This window comes from Bos javanicus, chromosome 26 (assembly GCF_032452875.1).
Source record: "Bos javanicus breed banteng chromosome 26, ARS-OSU_banteng_1.0, whole genome shotgun sequence".
NCBI lineage: Eukaryota > Metazoa > Chordata > Mammalia > Artiodactyla > Bovidae > Bos > Bos javanicus.
The window spans coordinates 14,442,013-14,462,199 of NC_083893.1; the positions used below are offsets into that span (position 1 = coordinate 14,442,013).

Below are 20,187 nucleotides of genomic sequence, written 5' to 3' on the forward strand. Positions count from 1 at the left end.
ACTTGAATTTTATAACTGATTCTTTTGGGTATTAAGTTGATGTCTCTATTAGCTAAATACTGACTAATCTAGGTGAGAAATTTGATTTCATAAGTTTGTAAGCCTTATGTGCCAGGCTTCTCTGTCCATGGGATTCTCCAGGCAAGAGTACTGAAGTGGGTTGCCATTTCCTTCTCCAGGGGATCTTCCCGACCCAGGGATCGAACCCAGGTCTCCTGCATTGCAGGCAGATGCTTTATCCTCTGAGCCACCAGGGAAGCCCATATATAGCATAGCATACTTAAATATTTCCCTGCTGTTGAAGGTTGTAGAAAACAGTATTTTGAATTGCTTTTAATGAGGGCATAGTTGGAAGAAGTAGTGGCATTAATAACAAAGGGCTTTTAGCAAGAGAATTTTGGTAGGAAATCAGTGGATTAGGGGAGAAGTACAAGACCAACCTGTAAGTAACATTAAGGAGATATTTATTAAATGGAAATAAAACAGATTCTGTATACACACACACACAGTATTAGTACATACATGTATATGCACACTTACAAATAACCTTTTACTTCACTCTCTTATGGCTATAGATGAAACAGACTATATAATTGATGAAAGCTTTATGAGCAAAGGATCATTTTTAACAGGAAGATTCAGTATCAAAAACAGATGAAAACATACCATCTAGCAGTTTCACTACCAGATGGCAGCAGAGAATTTGTGTTCGTAAGGGTACTTGAGTTTTTGCACATAGGGGTAAGTTCTAGGAATGCAAATAGTCTTTCCTTTTAACCTGTATTACACAATAGAAAGAAAAAAATAGAAGATAGTTCTCTCCTCATACCACCCCCCACCAGAGTTAAGTAGGCCAAGGATTGGGGGAGAAAAGAGTCTAAAATATGTGGATAAGAGATTGTTTGAGTTGGAATTATGTTTATTATGAGCAGATAAAGAAAGTGAAAAAGAGGTCATATCCCCTGGAGTGAAAGAAAGGAGATGGTAGGGAAAGATGTTGGAGTCAGAAGTTTCCTGTGCAAGCCACGATCTGATGGTGCTCAAGAACCTGTATTTTTTTTCTTCCCTGTATAGAACAGATAGGAATGGATAAGGGTGAGGATAAAAGAGATGATACTTTGCACATTGAAGTCCCAATAAAAGCGCAAGTTTAGATGAATATTACATATATATGAAACAATGTTTAATTACTTCCTTTTCTTTCATTCAGGAGATTAGGCATTGTAAGGAAGCTGTCCTGTTTTAAAACTTTCTGCCTCTGATGAAAATTGGTCTGATAGCTGGTAATAGCATTGAGATTTAAAGCCTTTGTCTGTTTGGAAACAAGAAGGAGACAGTTGACACAGACCTACTGTAGATGTCTGTAAGGACTTATTTTTCACTCTCAGAATATTGTTGAATGTCATTTGCAAGATTGTTTTTAGAAAAAAAGTGCTTAGTAGATGACTTACCTTGTTTGCTCCCTCCTCCCATAATGAGTTTCATTCTGTTTTAATATGTATCCTTTCCTCACAGGATACATTTCCCTGAGTAGTTTAAACTCCTCTTCCAGGTACTCCCTCAACTGAAAGTGACTAATAGTATCTACCCCAACCTCATCCCCACAATCTAGGATTTAGCCCAAAGAAATTACCTGTTCAAAAAATCCTTAACATTCTAGATGAGTATACCCCAAACCTTTGAGAATTCCCAAATTTGAGAATATGGCTGTGCCATGTAATTTCTTTCAGAAAACACTATAAGATACAGTTGAAAACTATAGATCTTAATGACAGTTACTTTACCCATGTCAATTAACAGAAGACAGCCAAGCCACATTGACTTGGGGAGGTTGGGACTTTGACTGTATTCAGTCTCTGAGTAGTTCCTCCCTGCCCACAACCCATTTCACAGAGGACCTAACTCAAAAGTGAGTCTCAGCAAATGAAGCCCTACTTGTACTGGCCTCTCGGAGCCATCCTTAAAAGGCTGAAATCTAGATATAAATGCCTTGAATGACAAAGGCCTACTCTGTGTTATGTTTACATATGTACGGCTATGTTTATAATATATTGGGCTTCCCCAGTGGCTCAGATAGTAAAGAACCTGCCTGCAATGCAGGGGACCTGAGTTTGATCTCTGGTTGGAGAAGATCCCCTGGAGAAGGGAATGGCTCCTCACTCCAGTATTTTCACCTGGAGAATTCCATGAACAGAGGAGCCTGGTGGGCTGCAGTCCATAGGGTCGCAAACAGTCGGACATGCTGATTGACTAACACTCACTTACTTAGCCTCCTACCTATATGTATTAATCAGAGAGAGTCAGCTTGGGTGACATTTGTCCACTTTACTAATGATTATGTGGAAATAGTCTATACTCTTCTAACTTGTTAGTGATTCTGACAACTTCTTTGCAAATTTTAAGTTGTACTGGGGTTGTGAAATAGTAGTTTTTAATGATTATATAGTCCTAATACTCTGAGCTGGGTGCTTATGTAAAAAAAATGAGGCTCTGACTCTGCTATGACAGAGTTGTTGCTATAATAACAGTTCTTGGATGTTTCAGTTTTTCAGTCTTAATTCCTGTGGCTCGACCATAGTATTCAGTCACATGTGGAAGTTTACAGCTTAAGGTTCTCTTGCATTTCTTACATTTGCCAAGGGAGAAGGTTATAGGGCCTTGATATTTTATTGCTTCCCTATTTAAACATGAACTTAATTGCCCAATTTGCTGTTATTAAGTGAATTTAGAAGGTAGGAAATATCTCTGTCAGTTCCTACACAGCACAGATGAGCTTCCTCTTCATGCTACCTTGGACGAAAGTGTGTTTAATCTAGATTTCTTTTTTTTATATAAATTTTTTTAATTTTAATTGGAGGTTAATTACAATATTGTATTGGTTTTGCCATACATCAACATGAATCCACCACAAGTATACACTCTGGTATAATCAATAGCTTCAAAACCTTGACCTCTTCTAGACGTCATTGCCCTACTTGTCCTTGCATTCTCTTTCTGCTTATTAAAGTTAAGAGAAGTTTGAAGATATCATGGGACTGCTGTGACAGCAGCAATGATATTTGCAGGAACCTAAAAATCTGAGTGCTATATGTCATCTAAGGTCATGTTCAAAAGATTGTTTAAGAAGAAGGAAAAGAAAAAAAAGAAGAAGGAAAAAGCCACCAAAGTTTAATGAGATCTGTGGTTGGGATGGGACTCCCCTAGTGGCTCAGTGGTAAAGAATCCACCTGCCAGTGCGGAAGACTTAAGAGACATGCATTCGATCCCTGGGTCGGGAAGGTCCCCTGGAAGAGGGCGTAGCAACCCACTCCAGTATTCTTGCCTGGAAAATCCTGTGGACAGAGGGGCCAGGCAGGCTACAGTCCATGGGGTCGCAAAGAGTTGGACACGACTGAAGTGACAACACATGCGCGCGCGTGCACACACACACACACACACACAGTTGGGATAAGGAAGTTAGGATAAGGCATGAAATAGAAATGTGCCATATAAGTGACCTGAAGTTTCCCCAGTTTGGAGAATTTTTTTCCCAACTTTAAGATATTTCTGTTCTTTTTAATCTGTGCATGTGTGTGTGTGAATGTGCATGTTCGTGTGTCCCAAGAGCAATACTTTATGTTATGTCTCATATCGTTATGGTTGAGAATTGTTAAAAGAAGAAAAGCCTAAGAGGAGAAAGGGAATTCATAATTGGCTATGGGAATTGTGGTTAACTGATGTGATAACCAGTTCTTTGGGGACTAGAGCTACTTAGATGCAGACAGGAAGAGTATGAGAGGAATATAGAAATGTAAAGGAGGTATTTTGGAGAATGTTAGGAATATTAGAATAAGTATATTTTGGTAGACCTATTAATTTTGGGGGCATAATCTCAAAACTGTTTTCAAGATAAAACTTGCTAAAGAAATTCATCTTGATATTTAAACCTTTAAACATACATTCTATATTATTGGGAATCAGAGACATTTCAGTATTTTACCATGTGTTTAGCCAGAAAATAGATTAAAACCTTACTAGATGATGGAATCTTTGTGTATTTGTGAAGTCACCTTGGGGACATTTTTGTGTTTTAGGTTTTTTTTTTCCAGATTGAATAATATTTTTTATGTTTGAGTAGTAGTACATTCAAGTAGTTTCATATAGTGAAATTTAAATTAGGGATTCTTTTGTAAAATAAAAAGGATTATAATGGATTTCTTAGATTAAAATGTCTGTTTTTCAACTTGGCATCATTTTTCAATAAGAATTCATTTCTGGTTTTAGTGTTGGATACTCCATATTTGATGAAAGACCTCACTCTTTTGGACAATGTGTTTTAAAAGGCTAAAAATTGTGGTTCTTTAGGAGACTGACCAATTCATCAAAATATTTACTTTCTTCTTTCGTCTTCCCTCTGAAAGGGCTATTTCGTATCTCATAACTGAAATTCACATTGCAAATTGAGAGGCAATAAGTTTGAATACTATAGCAGTATTTTGCTGTTTTTATTTAAATAACTTTAAAAGTCACATAGAATCAGAATAAATAAATTTGCTTTCCAATGTTAGATTTAATATTCAAATTGACCATTATTTTATTCAAGTTTTTAAGTTTTTCCTGACAAGAGTTACATAACTTTTCAAAACAAAACCTGTTATCAATTTAAAGAATAATATAGTGCATAATATTTCTGAGTCTATATATTTTTTTAACTTAAATAAAAAGTAGCATATTGTGCAAGGTTGATCTTTTGTGAGGGTATAAATAAAAGAAAATGGATTCTCCTGGGATCTTTAAGGAAAATAGACCAATACAGAAAGAATGATTGTAATTTCAAGAGTACATTTTTATGTAAAGTGTATTTGAGAGAATGAAAGCAGCATTGAAAAATGCTTTCAAATAATTATTATTGAAATCAAGCCTTCCTATTTTATTAGATCTTTGAAATAAAAGAATTGTGAGACAGAAATGAAAACTTCAAATGAAAATTTAAATGTGTCAAATTAGTTTTTAAGTATTCTACATTTCTCCTACTATTATATTAGAATAGATCTATCAGAGTGTTACTTTGAAACCAAAACTGTTTTGAGTTATAATCTAATAAAATGTGTTGTATTTTTGTTACCATGTCATTTTATGATGTTTCAAAGGAAACAGAGTATCTTTACCTAATCTATAATAGTAAATTATTCTGGAAATTTGGCTTGACATAAAAACAGATGTGTTTTCTTGATTCCTTTTAAACTGAGGGTTGGTGGTTTGTGGTTTATTGTTCCTGTGATTGGCATTAAAAGCCTTATTTCACAGCTTGCAGTGAGGGACTATTGGGTAAAGACTGTCTGTGTTCCACAAACTAAATTCAAAAAGTGTCAATCAAGGTCTCACATAGGTTACTTAGAGAATGAGTTTTCTTACTGGTTTCACCAAATGTCGCCTCATGCTGTCTTTGATTGGCACAGCCTGGCAGGGAGGATGGATGAATCTGTCACCGACTGGTTAATTGTGTTGCTGGTCTCAGTCTGACATTAGGTCTTTGACTCTTAAGTGGCTCAATACAAAACAAATTAGCAGATTGTAGTCATATTTCTCATTCTATATGCTTTGACTTTGTTGAATGCAGTCCATAAATCATATTGACTGACACACAAGTAAATGATGAAAGCTGCTTTTGAGACATGAATCTAGAAAGCAGCACTGTGAAGGTGCCATGGAAGGATGCATATGGTTGACCCTTTGGGAATTTCCTAGGAGCCAAATGTCTCTTTACCACAATTGTTCTTAGAAGAAAAGCTTTTGGGTAATGCGAAAAGGATCTAATATGTCAGCAGATTCTCTTTTACAAGTTCCTTTGAAATACAAGAAGTTTGTCCAGGGGTTTTCTCTCTTTGCAAGTTGTTTTTCAGCAAAATGTGAGAGCAGGGTAAAAAAGTAGTTACCTTTAAAAGCTTGGCAGGTGTTTTTACTTACTTATTGAAATTTATGTTAAAGAAAAAGAATGTTAGCAATAGTTGCAATTAACTTTTCAGATGAGAGGAGCAGAAATTTCTAGGTGCTTGATACTAAATGTGCTATATTTTCTCAGTCATGTCATTTAATTATTTTGGCTTTGTTTGTTGTATTGTGAAAAACCAGGACATCTGTAATGAAAATGGCTGGTTTTTAAAGATAGTTGTAAAAGTACTTAGATTATTTTTGTTCTAGAAGGTGATACAGTATTAAAGCATTAAACAGTATTAAAGCAAAATAGTGTTTGGAAAGAAGTGTTTTGGTTATACAAAAGTGTACCAAGGGCTACAGGCATCAAAAATGTTTGGGGGATGTGCAAGTTTCTGGAATATTAAAATTTTCTGTCTCAAAATAAGTAATAGATAAAATTTGCTTACATTTTATAGTCAAAAAGTACACATTAAAAAAAATTGATCTTATAGAATATAACTGTTTAAAGGATTTGAACCTTTGATATCAATTTTGAGCTATAAAAAGGAATTTTTCATTTCAATATTTTATAAACATTTTAAACTTCTATCTTTGAGAACAATAAGCCTGTATTTAATATGCATAATCAAAGGAAATTGCATGTGTTACTTAAAGAGAAACACGTGTGTGTGTGTGTGTATGCACGCACATGCACACTTGTGTGTTTTCATTACCCGTATCCACCACATTTATGAAATAGCCTGTGCTTTGTACTAGTACCATTATTTTGGCTCCAGTACTATTGCTGCATAGTCATATGTAGCATCTGAACCCATGTTAAAATCGTACGCAATGTGTTTGTTTATGAAATGAATGTAGTAGTAACTGTTTTTGGCAGTTTATTAATCTGTTTTTGCAGTTAGTGCATTATATAAAGTGGCAACATAAGTAGGACGTGGAGCTGATTTGATGGAGAAGTACATTAAAACTAAAACATGCTAGTTGTTCCATTAGATCAAAATGACATTTCCATTAAGTTTTTTCAAGCCTATTACATTGTAATTAAATTACATGCATTGATTTCTTCTTTTTCTGTCTCTCCCCTCCTGCTTCTCATTCATATTGATATTATTCTGCTTGGGAAATGGAGCTGCATGTCTCCTAGACTAATTCTTCTTGGTTTGGGGATCTTGAAGCATGCTGGGTTTTGCATTGTTTGTTACATTCCTTTTTGGCAGTTCATCAGTATTTGTCAAATATATTGTTTGCAGTTTCTGATTTAGATATTGGCATTCCATTTCAAATGCACAGTTTTTTTTTTTTACTGTGCATAGTGTCTAAATGCTAAAGATTCATAAGGACTCATAAAAGTTGCTTGTTTCTAGTCTGACTTTAAATGTGTAATCGAATGAACAATTGTTCAAGTAAACATCTTTAAAATATATTTGTGTTCCTTGTTTTCTAACAGATCAGTCCTATGTAAACATTTTTGCATCAGTATATTATAGCATTTATGTTTGGAAGATTTTGGTGATTTTGTAGCTTTATTGGCCTCTGTGATAAGTGGGAAAAGCATAATGATCACATATCACTGGGTGAATATTTGTTAATGCTAATAAGGCAAAACATGGCACATCTTCCAAAAGTTCTTATTTCTAACCTTAGTCATAGATCTTTGAATCATATGGGTGTCAGTCCTTCACCAAATCACATAATTGTGGGTTGGAGATAGCCATACTAGCCGTGATATTACACTGGAAAGCTTTACCTGAAAGTTTTTGTAATATTTTCTTTTCAACTGTAGTTAAAATAAAAAGTCTGCTTGAAAGAATAATTTATACTAAAGGCAATATTGTGATTCAGCTATATAATCTAGAAGCTAGACATTTAAAATTGTTTTTATAATTTTAAAGAAAATACAGCCTGAATCAAGGCTGTCAAAATTCATGTGGAGAATTAGGAGCTTATTATAGTAGAAAATATAATGATATTGTACCAAAAGACAACCACAAGTATTTGTAGCTCACTTAACTTTATATTTCTAAATTATCAGATGATTTTAAAACTTAATTTTTAAAACTAAATAAAAAGATTTGTAGATGATTGTGAAATCATATTGGTATGCAAGCTTCTTTTTCTCCCTCCTAATTGAAGCTGTACTCCAAACTAAGCTTCCTATTAGCAGTAAAAACTTAATGACTCAAAGTATGTTTTATAAAGACATTTTACTTACTACATACATATGAAAGTATATGTTATAAAGTACATTAGGTATAGTTAAATTATAATAAATTGCACTATTAACTTAATTCTTGGCTTGGTTAATTACATAAAGGAAAGTTTAAAAAGCATTATATGAATAAATGTTCCATCAACATGACGGTTGTTTTATGTCACAAATGGCATATTTTAATGTGCATTTTTAAAAATACTTGAGATATTTAAAGAGATATGAAATAATCAATAGATTTTAAACACAAACTTTAATTTTTCTACATACAATTATAGCTTTAATGATGTTTATATCATGAGAATGACAAGTCAACAGAATGTTACTTTCAGTTCTTATGCTAAAAGACAGCCACTCAGAATACAGAAAGAAAAAGGCGATCACTAAAAAAAATGCCATGAAAAATTTTTGTGATACTTTATGATATGATACGTTTCTATGTTTGTTTATTTTTTGGTTTGGATGTTTGTTTTCAACAGGGGAAAGTTGCCCAGACTGCTTGCATGTCAGCCTGCCAGCATCTGTCAACATCCTTAATGCAGATGCTGCTGGACAGTGAGTTAAAACAGATAAGCATGGGAGCCGTTCAGCAGTTTAACCTAGATGTCATACAGTGTGAATGTAAGTACCTTGTTGGTTAAAATGATGCATTTCTAGGAATCTATATGTAAATTATATGGGAAAATGGTATAGAGTAGCATAGTTCATTAAAGAGAGAGGAGGCCTGATCCAGCTAAACTTTCGGCAGCCTTAGAAGCAACTTCTTTCCAAGAAGAGGAAAACATTTCAGTTTCACATTTAGGGCTCTAGAGTGGCACTAAAGTGACAGTCTGAATGGATAATTAAAAAGGTGATTTATTTATAATTCTTTTTTTTTTCTTTATTCCTTCTGGTCATTCTTGTCTTCTTGCCAGAACTCTCCTGATGTTTGTAGTACATGAATGAAATTATTGTTTGTCATTCTTATTTTCCACACATAAACTTTCAGATACTTGCTAAAGAATGCTCTTAGGAACCTGCATTCCAACTGCAGTTTCTTTATAGTCTGACATTTTGATTCTCTCTCCCAAAGAATTTCTCAAGTCTTTACCTTTGCCCTTATTTTTCGCTTTATTTTCTTTAGGTGACCGGGTTAGCAGATTCCATAATCTAATGTTGACATTAGCCAGTCACCTTCAAAACTGATTGTGCTGTTTAGTTATTAGCCTTGCTATAAATGCTTCTAGCTGTAGGTTTTATTACCCCTATACAAGACATGAGTTTATGGAATAATTTTTAAGCACTTCTTTCAAATGTATGGTATATTGATTAAATGATGAAAATCCCTGGTTGACAGTTTAGGCAGGCACCACTGTTGATAAATTGAAAAACAGTGGGGCACAAGAAGGATTATAAAATACTTGCTTGGGGCAGATTTTGCAATAATATATTCTGTGTAAAAGACATTAGAAAATTAAATGTCAGTGGCTTGCAGATGAAGCAGGAGTGGCAGTTTTTTCAGTGAGTAATAAATATTTGTCTGCTTCTATACAAGGCATTCTGCTAGGAAAAACATAATTAACATTAAAAAGAATAAGTGTATAGGCTCAATTATTCATTACAGTTATCAATCATTTATTACACGAAAAAATAGAGTTTTTAAAGACTCACCGATTTCCTTCAAAAAAAGAGAAATACTAATCTACAAAGCAAAAGAAAGATAGTTTTCCCTTATAGAAGAACCCATTTTCTTTTCCTAGAAAGCATTTCTAATTTTCTCAAATTAGAAAGCCTTTATTATATTTCTTTCTCAAAATAAAACTGTCATTTACAAGATGATATTTATTATATTTACTAAAATATTTACCAAAAAGCACTTTTTAAAATGTTTCTAGGGACTTCCTTGGTGGTCCAATGGCCAAGATTCTGTACTCCCAATACAGGGGTCACAGGTTTGATCCCTGATCAGGGAACTAGATCCCACATACCACAACTAAAGATCGTACATACAGCAACTAAGAGCTGGCATAGCCAAATATATAGATCTTTTAAAAAAAAAAAAAATTGTTTCAGGAACTTCCCTGGTGGTCCAGTGGTTAAGAATCTGCCTGCCAATGCAGGGGCCATGGGTTTGAAACCTGATCTAGGAAGATCCTAATGCTGTGGAGCAACTATGCCTGTGTGCCAAAGCTACACGCTCTAGAGCCAGTACTCTGCAACAAAAGAAGCATCTCAATGAGAAGCTGCTGCTGCTGCTGCTAAGTCACTTCAGTCGTGTCCGACTCTGTGCAACCCCATAGACGGCAGCCCACCAGGCTCCCCCATCCCTGGGATTCTCCAGGCAAGAACACTGGAGTGGGTTGCCATTTCCTTCTCCAATGTCTGAAAGTGAAAAGTGAATGTGAAGTCGCTCAGTCGTGTCTGACTCTGTGCGACCCCATGGACTGCAGCCCACCAGGCTCCTCCATCCATGGGATTTTCCAGGCAAGAGTACCGGAGTAGGGTGCCATCGCCTTCTCCGCAGTGAGTAGCTGGAGCACCACAACTAGAGAGTAGCCCCTGCTCACTGCAACTAGAGAAAGCCCAAGTACAGAAAGACCCAGCCAGAAATAAATGCATAAATAAATAAAATTTAAAAAGTTTCTAATGCAAAGCAATTGTTAATTCATTCTACAAATAGTTTGAAACTGATTTCTTTAAAGTCTTTAAAAGCTATCTTACAGGGGAATTCCCAGGTGGTTTGGTGGTTGGGACTCTGCGTTTTTCACTATGGAGGGCTCTGGTTCAATCCCTGGTAGGGACCTAAGGTCCCACAAGCCATGCTGCATGCCAAAAGAATTTTAAAAAAGCTGTCTTATGAGATCATTTCAGTATAATACTCATGTAAACTTTTATATAAGTATTGCTTGAGGCATTTCAGAATATTGATAATTGGGTCATTGAACCCTTTATTAGCATTTGCTTGTGTCTTCTCAATTAGATATTTGTTCAGAAATGGAAATTACTGTTTGGTTAGGCAGCTTCAGGTACCTAGATTTTTTCTCTATTCTCTTACCTCTCCTTGAAGAGCAAGCCTAACTCTACTTAGAAAAAGCACATAAACACACAGCTTTGCCTCTTTTTCCCATCACAGGACACTTTCTCCCATTTGTTACTTATTTGGGTGGAGTTACTGAAGGCTTCTTTTAAAACACTGATGTTTTCTTAAAAGACTAATCTCTTAGAAGAAATTATACAAAACTGTAAGGTATAACTCAGTTAAAGATGTCCAGGATCAGGTGCAAGAGGGATAAACCCTAGCCTGATGAGGGCCAAGGTTCTGGTACTATAGATACAGAAAGGGAGAAACCAGGACTTAAAGACAAATCACAGAGGATAACTCAGCTTCCTATAAGATTATGCCTGTGGTTGGCTCTGCTCCTGCCTTCAGTCTTTCCCAGCATCAGGGTCTTCTCAGATGAGTCAGCTCTTCGCATCAGGTGGCCAAAGTATTGGAGTTTCAGCTTCAACATCAGTCCTTCCAATGAACAACCAGGACTGATCTCCTTTAGGATGGACTGCTTGGATCTCCTTGCAGTCCAAGGGACTCTCAAGAGTCTTCTCCAATACCACAGTTCAAAAGCATCAATCCTTTGGCACTCAGCTTTCTTTATAGTCTAACTCTCGCATCCATACATGACTACTGGAAAAACCATAGCCTTGACTAGATGGACCTTTGTTGGCAAAGTAATGTCTCTGCTTTTGAATATGCTGTCTAGTTTGGTCATAACTTTCCTTCCAAGGAGTAAGCATCTTTTAATTTCATGGCTGCAGTCACCATCTGCAGTGATTTTGGAGCCCCAAAAGATAAAGTCTGCCACTGTTTCCACTATTTCCCTATTTGCCATGAAGTGATGAACCAGATGCCATGATCTTAGTTTTCTGAATGTTGAGCTTTAAGCCAACTTTTTCACTCTCTTCTTTCACTTTCACTGAGAGGCTCTTTAGTTCTCCTTCACTTTTCTGCCATAAGGGTGGTGTCATCTGCATATCTGAGGTTATCGATATTTCTCCCAGCAATCTTGATTCCAGCTTGTACTTCTTCCAGCCCAGTGTTTCTCATGATGTACTCTGCTGCTGCTGCTGCTGCTAAGTTGCTTCAGTCGTGTCTGACTCTGTGTGACCCCATAGACAGCAGCCTACTAGGCTCCCCTGTCCTTGGGATTCTCCAGGCAAGAACACTGGAGTGGGTTGCCATTTCCTTCTCCAATGCCTGAAAGTGAAAGTGAAGTCGCTCAGTCGTGTCCGACTCTAGCAACCCCATGGACTGCAGCCCACCAGGCTCCTCTGTCCATGGGATTTTCCAGGCAAAAGTATTGGAGTGGGGTGCCATTGCATTTAAGTTAAATAAGCAGGGTGACAATATACAGCCTTGACATACTCCTTTTCCTATTTGGAACTAGTCTGTTGTTCCATGTCCAGTTCTAACTGTTGCTTCCTGACCTGCGTACAGGTTTCTCAAGAGGCAGGTTAGGTGGTCTGATATTCCCATCTTCTTCAGAATTTTCCTGTTTATTGTGATCCACACAGTCAAAAGCTTTGGCATAGTCAATAAAGCAGAAATAGATGTTTTTCTCAAACTCTCTTGCTTTTTTGTGATCCAGCGGACGTTGGCAATTTGATCTCTGGTTCCTCTGCCTTTTCTAAAACCAACTTGAACATCTGGAAGTTCATGATTCACATATTGTTGTGAAACCTGGCTTGGAGAATTTAAAGCATCACTTTACTAGCATGTGAGATGAGTGCAATTGTGTGATAGTTTGAGCATTCTTTAGTGTTGCCTTTCTTTGGGATTGGAATGAAAACTGATCTTTTCAAGTCCTGTGGCCATTCCTGAGTTTTCCAAATGTGCTGGCATATTGAGTGCAGCACTTTCACAGCATCATCTTTTAGGATTTGAAACAGCTCAACTGGAATTCCACCAGTGTAGGGCTACCCAAGACAGAAGGGTCATGGTGGAGAGTTCTGACAAAATGTAATCCCCTGGAGAAGGGAATGGCAAACCACTTCAGTAGTCTTACCTTGAGAACCCCATGAACAGTATGAAAAGGCAAAAAGATAGGACACTGAAAGATGAACTACTCAGGTCAATAGGTGCCCAATATGCTACTGGAGATCAATGGACAAATAACTCCAGAAAAAATGAAGAGATGTAGCCAAAGCAAAAACAATACCCAGTTGTGGATGTGACTGGTGATAGAAGCAAGGTCCAATGCTGTAAAGAGCAATATTGCATAGGAACCTGGAATGTTAGGTCCATGAATCAAGTCAAATTGGAAGTGGTCAAACAGAAGATGGCAAGAGTGAATGTCGACATTTTCAGTCAGCAAACTAAAATGGACTGGAATGGGTGAATTTAATTCAGATGACCATTATATTGACTACTGTGGGCAAAAATCCCTTGGAAGAAATGGAGTAGCCATCATAGTCAACAGAAGAGTCCAAAATGCAGTACTTGGATGCAGTATCAAAAATGACAGAATGACCTCTGTTCATTTCCAAGGCAAACCATTCAATATCAGAGTAATCCAAGTCTGTGCCCCAACTAGTAATGCTGAAGAAGCTGAAGTTGAACAGTTTTATGAAGACCTACAAGACCTTTTAGAACTAATACCCAGAAAAGATCTCCTTTTCATTTTAGGGGACTGGAATGCAAAAGTAGGAAGTCAAGAAACACCTGGAGTAACAGGCAAATTTGGCCTTGGAATATGGAATGAAGCAGGGCAAAGCTGATAGAGTTTTGCCAAGAAAATGCACTGGTCACAGCAAACATCCTCTTCCAACAACACAAGCGAAGACTCTACACATGGACATCACCAGATGGTCAGTAGTGAAATCAGATTGATTATATTCTTTGCAGCCAAAGATGGAGAAGCTCTATACAGTCAGTGAAAACAAGACCGGGAGCTGACTGTGGCTGGGATCATGAACTCCTTATTGCCAAATTCAGACTTAAATTGAAGAAAGTGGGAAAAACCACTAGACCATTCGGGTATGACCTAAATCAAATGCCTTATGATTATACAGTGGAAGTGAGAAATAGATTTAAGAGATTAGATCTGATGGAGAGTGCCTGATGAACTATGGACAGAGGTTCATGACATTGTACAGGAGACAGGGATCAAGACCATCTCCAAGAAAAAGAAATGCAAAAAAGCAAAATGGTTGTCTGAGGAGGCCTTACAAATAACTGTGAAAAGAAGAGAAGTGAAAAGCAAAGGAGAAAGGGAAAGATATACCCATTTGAATGCAGAGTTCCAGAGAATAGCAAGGAGAGATAAGAAAGCCTTCCTCAGTGATCAATGCAAAGAAATAGAGGAAAACAATAGAATGGGAAAGACTAGAGATCTCTTCAAGAAAATTAGAGATACCAAGGGAACATTTCATGCAAAGATGGGCTCAATAAAGGACAGAAATGGTATAGACCTAACAGAAGCAGAAGATCTTAAGAAGAGGTGTCAAGAATACACAGAAGAACTGTACAAAAAAGATCTTCATGACCAAGATAATCACGATGGTGCAATCACTCACCTAGAGCCAGACATCCTGGAATGTGAAGTCAAGTGGGTCTTAGGAAGCATCACTATGAACAAAGCTAGTGGAGGTCATGAAATTCCAGCTGAGCTATCTCAAATCCTAAAAGATGATGCTGTGAAAGTGCTGCACTCAGTATGCTAGCAATTCTTGGCACAGGACATAGCAATTTCTTTTTTAATATATCTTTCAAGTGGTATTGATGCACAGTAAGGTTTGAGAACCACATTGCATGGATCTATCTGTTCATATTGACTTAGATCCATTATTCAGAATCTTGTGGGTGTCTTTAGATTTCTGTAGCCAGTTGCTAATTCCCTACTTGAATTTAACTCATAGTTTTGAATCTAAGTCGTAAGTCAAAGTGATGAGTGACTTTGCTGGATGCCTTGCTGGCATATAGGAATAATAATGGCCATTGAGTTTTCCTTGTCCTTGAGTTTTAATTACTTTTTCAAAGAAGAAAATGTTACTGCTCTGATTCTTCATAAGTCCATATTAATTCAAAATAATTTCTTTCCCTTCAAAAGGTTCAGAAACTATTACTTAAAAGTCTGTGATTGGTTTGTGGGATTAACACAAAATCCTACTAGTCTGTTTTATGCTAGTAAGAAATCCAGAGTCCAAGAAAGTCAGATAGCAGAGATCAGGACCTAGGTATCATAAACCACCAAAGATTCTGGGCATCTCAAGAAATTGAGTCAAAAGATTTTAAATGGTAAGAGGTGAACATCAAATCTAAGCATCAGGAATGGCCTTTATTTTGAATTAAATGTTCCTTTTATTTAGTTTGATTATTTTTCCATCCTTATTACTTTGTAAAAACATTATGCATATATTTCCTAGGCCTTAAAATGCCACTCTGCAGGTAGAAACAAATAGCACAACCAGCTGAAGTTGGGGAGGTAGAAAGTTAGAAGTAATTCAGTTTCTCATGTCATTCAGCCATTATGCTTTTAGTTGTTGTTTCATTTTTCTAATGGTGGAAGAGTTAGAACTGATTCATCCATGTGCTCACTTATTTTTTCAAATATGTTTGTGCCCTTTTCCCTGGTATTTCTTGTGACACACAGACTTCTCAGGTTTTAAACTGGCTTGAACTCAAATTTCAGTCTGTAACTGAATTTTTTCCTTGTAGAGTCAACTAGTTTGTAGGAAAGATTCATTTTGATTCAGATGTTTAATGGGAACCTATTACCTGTTGTTACTGGGAAATAAAAAAGATGAATCAGGTTTCAAAGATCTCACAACTGGATGGGGAGAAAACAGACATGTAAATAGCTATAGTAGAACATAAATTCTTTATAGAAGTAAATATTACTTGAAGAGAGGGAGCAATTAATTATACATGCCATGGGATTGGAAAGATTGACTATCGTGGAAGTGAAATTTGAGAGTCTTAAAGGATGAGTATGATTTTGTCAGAAGCAAGGAAGGGCGTTCTGAACAGAGGGAATGGCAAAGGTGAAAGCACTGTCCTGGGATTTCCCTGGTGGTACAGTGGATAAGAATCCAGCTGGTAATGCAGGGGACATGGGTTTGATCCCTGGTCCAGGAAGATTCCACATTCCATGGAGCAACTAAAGCCTGTGTACTCTAGAGCCCATGAGTTGCAACTTCTGGGTCCAAGTGCTATAACCACTGAAGCCCGTGTGCGTAGAGCCTGTGCTTTACAACAAGAAAAGCCACTGCAGTGAGGAGCCTGTGCACAGCAACGAAGAGTAGCCCTTACTCACAGCAACTAGAGAAAGCTCGTGTGCAGCAACAAAAACCCAACACAGCCATAAATAAATAAGTAAAAGTTAAAACAATTTTCTAAAAAGCACTGTGATGAGAGAATGCTTACGGAATCTTCATACAGTCTTTTGTAGCTAGACTATAAGATGCATGATTGAAAGTATTGAAAGATATGGCTGAAAAAACTTGACTTCTGAATGCTTGGATTTTAGTTAATAAGCAATAGTGATACATTGAAACTTTTTAATAAAGACCAGGACATGGTAAAATTTATAAAAAGCTAACTCTATCATGTGGAAATTAAACTGAAATGAGAGAGGTACTGCAAGTAGGAAGACGTTTTAAAAGACTATTGAACATTTTCCTATGAAGGATAGAAAGAACTTGACTTTGGGCAGGGGGAGTGAAGAGAAGAAAATGGATTCCAAACACTTTGAAGGTGGGAATACATAAAGATAGTAAATAAATAAATTTGATATGAATTAGGTGGTTAGAATCAGAGACTCTCCTAGTGGAAGAGACCTGAGAATGCATCCCATGTTTGGGGTGGGTGGTATGAAGAGGGGAAAAAAAGAAAAGATGAGGAAGGGTAAGAAGAAAGGGGAAAGAGAAGATACAATCATGTAGGATAGAAGTTAAATTCAATATAGAATTTATAATTGTCAGCACCCTGCAGAATGTTGTGCTCACAGAGTATCTGTTGCATAAGTGAACAAATTAACAAATCAAGAAGTCTTTATAGTCTACATTTACTTTTCTAGAGTCTCCCAACTTTGTTATCAAAAAATTAAGGACAAGGACTTCCCTGGAGATCCAGTGGTTAAGACTTCACACTTCCACTGCAGATGGCATGGGTTTGATCCTTGGTCATGTGGAACCAATATCTTTTATGCCTCTCAGCACAGCCAAAAATAAATAAATGAATAAATAAAATGCTGCTTCTTTGGGGTAAAAAGTTAAGGCCAGTTGATGCTGCTGTACTTCTTTTCAAGACCATTCAACTTCTTGGTATATACATAACTGATCATTTATGAAATTCTTCACATATTTGATGACTACGTTTAAATGACCGTTTAACTTCATCTGTTCTGACCTGAGCAGTCATAATTTCTTTAGTATTTTCTTGTAGAATTATTTTCATTCCCCTTTCTGTCATTTATCTTCAGGTCTTTTTCTGTTATTCTTGAAAATACCATGGACAGGGGAGTCTGGCGGGCTATAGTCCATGGGGTCACAAAGAGTCAGACATAACTGAGGGTGCATGTACACACACACACACACACACAGGTCAGACTTGATGAAATGTCTGAGTTAGGGATGAAATCATATGAACTTATATAGAACTTTTTCCTACAGTTCAGTTAAGTTCAGTTTAGTAGCTCAGTTGTGTCCAAGTCTTTGCGACCCCATGAACTGCAGCACGCCAGGCCTCCCTGTCCATCACAGCTCCCGGAGTTTACCAAACTCATGACCATTGAGTCAGTGATGCCATCCAACCATGTCATCTTCTGTTGTCCCCTTTTCCTCCTGCCCTCAGTCTTTCCCAGCATCAGGGTCTTTTCAAATGAGTCAGCTCTTCGTGTCAGGTGGCCAAAGTATTGGAGTTTCAGCTTCAACATCAGTCCTTCCAATGAACAACCAGAACTGATCTCCTTTAGGATGGACTGGTTGGATCTCCTTGCAGTCCAAGGGACTCTCAAGAGTCTTCTCCAACACCACAGTTCAAAAGCATCTGTTCTGCACTTAGCTTTCTTTATAGTCCAACTCTCACATCCATACTTGACTTCTAGAAAAACCATAGCCTTGACTAGATGGACCTTTGTTGGCAAAGAAATGTCTCTGCTTTTCAATATGCTGTCTAGGTTGGTCATAACTTTCCTCCCAAGGAGTAAGTGTCTTTTAATTTCATGGCTGCAGTCACCATCTGCAGTGATTTTGGAGCCCCCAAAAATAAAGTCAGCCACTGTTTCCACTGTTTCCCTGTCTGTTTGCCATGAAGTGATGGGACCAGATCCCATGATCTTCGTTTTCTGAATGTTGAGCTTTAAGCCAACTTTTTCACTCTCCTCTTTCACTTTCATCAAGAGGCCCTTTAGTTCTTTTTCACTTCTGCCATAAGGGTGGTGTCGTCTGCATATCTGAGGTATTGATATTTGATATTGATATTTCTCCCAGCAATCTTGATTCCAGCTTGTGCTTCCTCCAGCCCAGCATTTCTCATGATATAATCTGCATATAAGTTAAATAATCAGGGTGACAATATACAGCCTTGACATATTCCTTTTCCTATTTGGAACCACTCTGTTGTTCCATGTCCAGTTCTAACTGTTGCTTCCTGACCTGCATATAGGTTTCTCAAGAGGCAGGTCAGGTGGTCTGGTATTCCCATCTCCTTCAGGATTTACCACAGTTTATTGTTATCCACACAATTAAAGGCTTTGGCATAGTCAATAAAGTAGAAATAGATGTTTTTCTGGAACTCTCTTGCTTTTTCCATGATCCAATGGATGTTGGCAATTTGATCTCTGGTTCCTCTGCCTTTTCTAAAACCAGCTTGAATATCTGGAAGTTCATGATTCATGTATTGCTGAAGCCTGGCTTGGAGAATTTTGAGCATTACTTTACTAGCGTGTGAGATGAGTGCAATTGTGCGGTAGTTTGAGCATTCTTTGGCATTGCCTTTCTTTGGGACTGGAATGAAAACTGACCTTTTCCAGTCCTGTGGCCACTGCTGAGTTTTCCAAATGTGCTGGCATATTGAGTGCAACACTTTCACAGCATCATCTTTTAGGATTTGAGATAGCTCAGCTGGAATTTCATGACCTCCACTAGCTTTGTTCATAGTGATGCTTCCTAAGACCCACTTCACTTCACGTTCCAGGATGTCTGGCTCTAGGTGAGTGATCACACCATCGTGATTATCTGGGTCGTGGAGATCTTCTTTGTACAGTTCTTCTATGCATTCTTGCCACCTCTTCTTAAGATCTTCTGCTTCTGTTAGGTCCATACCATTTCTGTCCTTTATTGAGCCCATCTTTGCATGAAATCTTCCCTTGGTATCTCTAGTTTTCTTGAAGAGATCTCTAGTCTTTCCCATTCTATTGTTTTCCTCTATTTCTTTGCACTGATCTAGTCTTAAGATGGTTTGAGCACATGTCAGGAAGTTAAGACCATCATTCTAGTCCTGGCTCTGCCTGGATTTGAACAAGCAGCTTTGGTATTTAACAGTTGAGAAGCCTCAGTTTTTCCTGTGAAATACTGGATTTGGAATTAATAATTTCCAAAATATATCCTAGGATTCAGAGGTAGTAAAATTTAAGACAAAGAAGAGTATGAATGTCAAAGTCATATATTAATTACTTTCTTCACATCTACAAAGTACTTGGCATTTAGGGGATACAGTGTAAACAAAACAGAAAAGGTCCTAACCCTCTGGGTTTTAGGCCCAGTGGGAAGACATTCATTTTATGATTGCACAATAAATATGATTACAAGTTGTTAAATTTTAGAGAAGTAGATGGCACTGTGAGAGAGTATAAGAAGCAGACCTAATTTAGTTAAAAGGTGGATTGATTGAGAGTATTAGGTAGTATTTATGCATGAATAAAGTGCGTATTTTTTGTTAACTTGACCATAACCAATATTATTAGTATAACTATATGGTTGGAGAAGTTAGGAAAGCATCCATTTGGAACTGCAAATGTAGCCCCCTTCGGAACTACACTGACCCTTTGATCCTGTTACAGAGTTTATATAAGTTCCAGAGAAATCAC

The 20,187-nt window shown here is 37.1% G+C and overlaps 1 protein-coding gene across 3 annotated transcripts in view; it reads left to right on the forward strand.

Annotated features, from left to right (window-relative positions):
• The window catches only part of EXOC6 (exocyst complex component 6), a 190,025-nt gene that overhangs the window by 125,311 nt on the left and 44,527 nt on the right, over positions 1–20,187 (forward strand). For all 3 annotated transcript variants that reach the window (XM_061402816.1, XM_061402815.1, XM_061402817.1), the window contains one exon: positions 8,605–8,746. In XM_061402816.1, the coding sequence (XP_061258800.1) occupies positions 8,605–8,746 (142 nt within the window). The remainder of the gene's footprint in view (positions 1–8,604; positions 8,747–20,187) is intronic.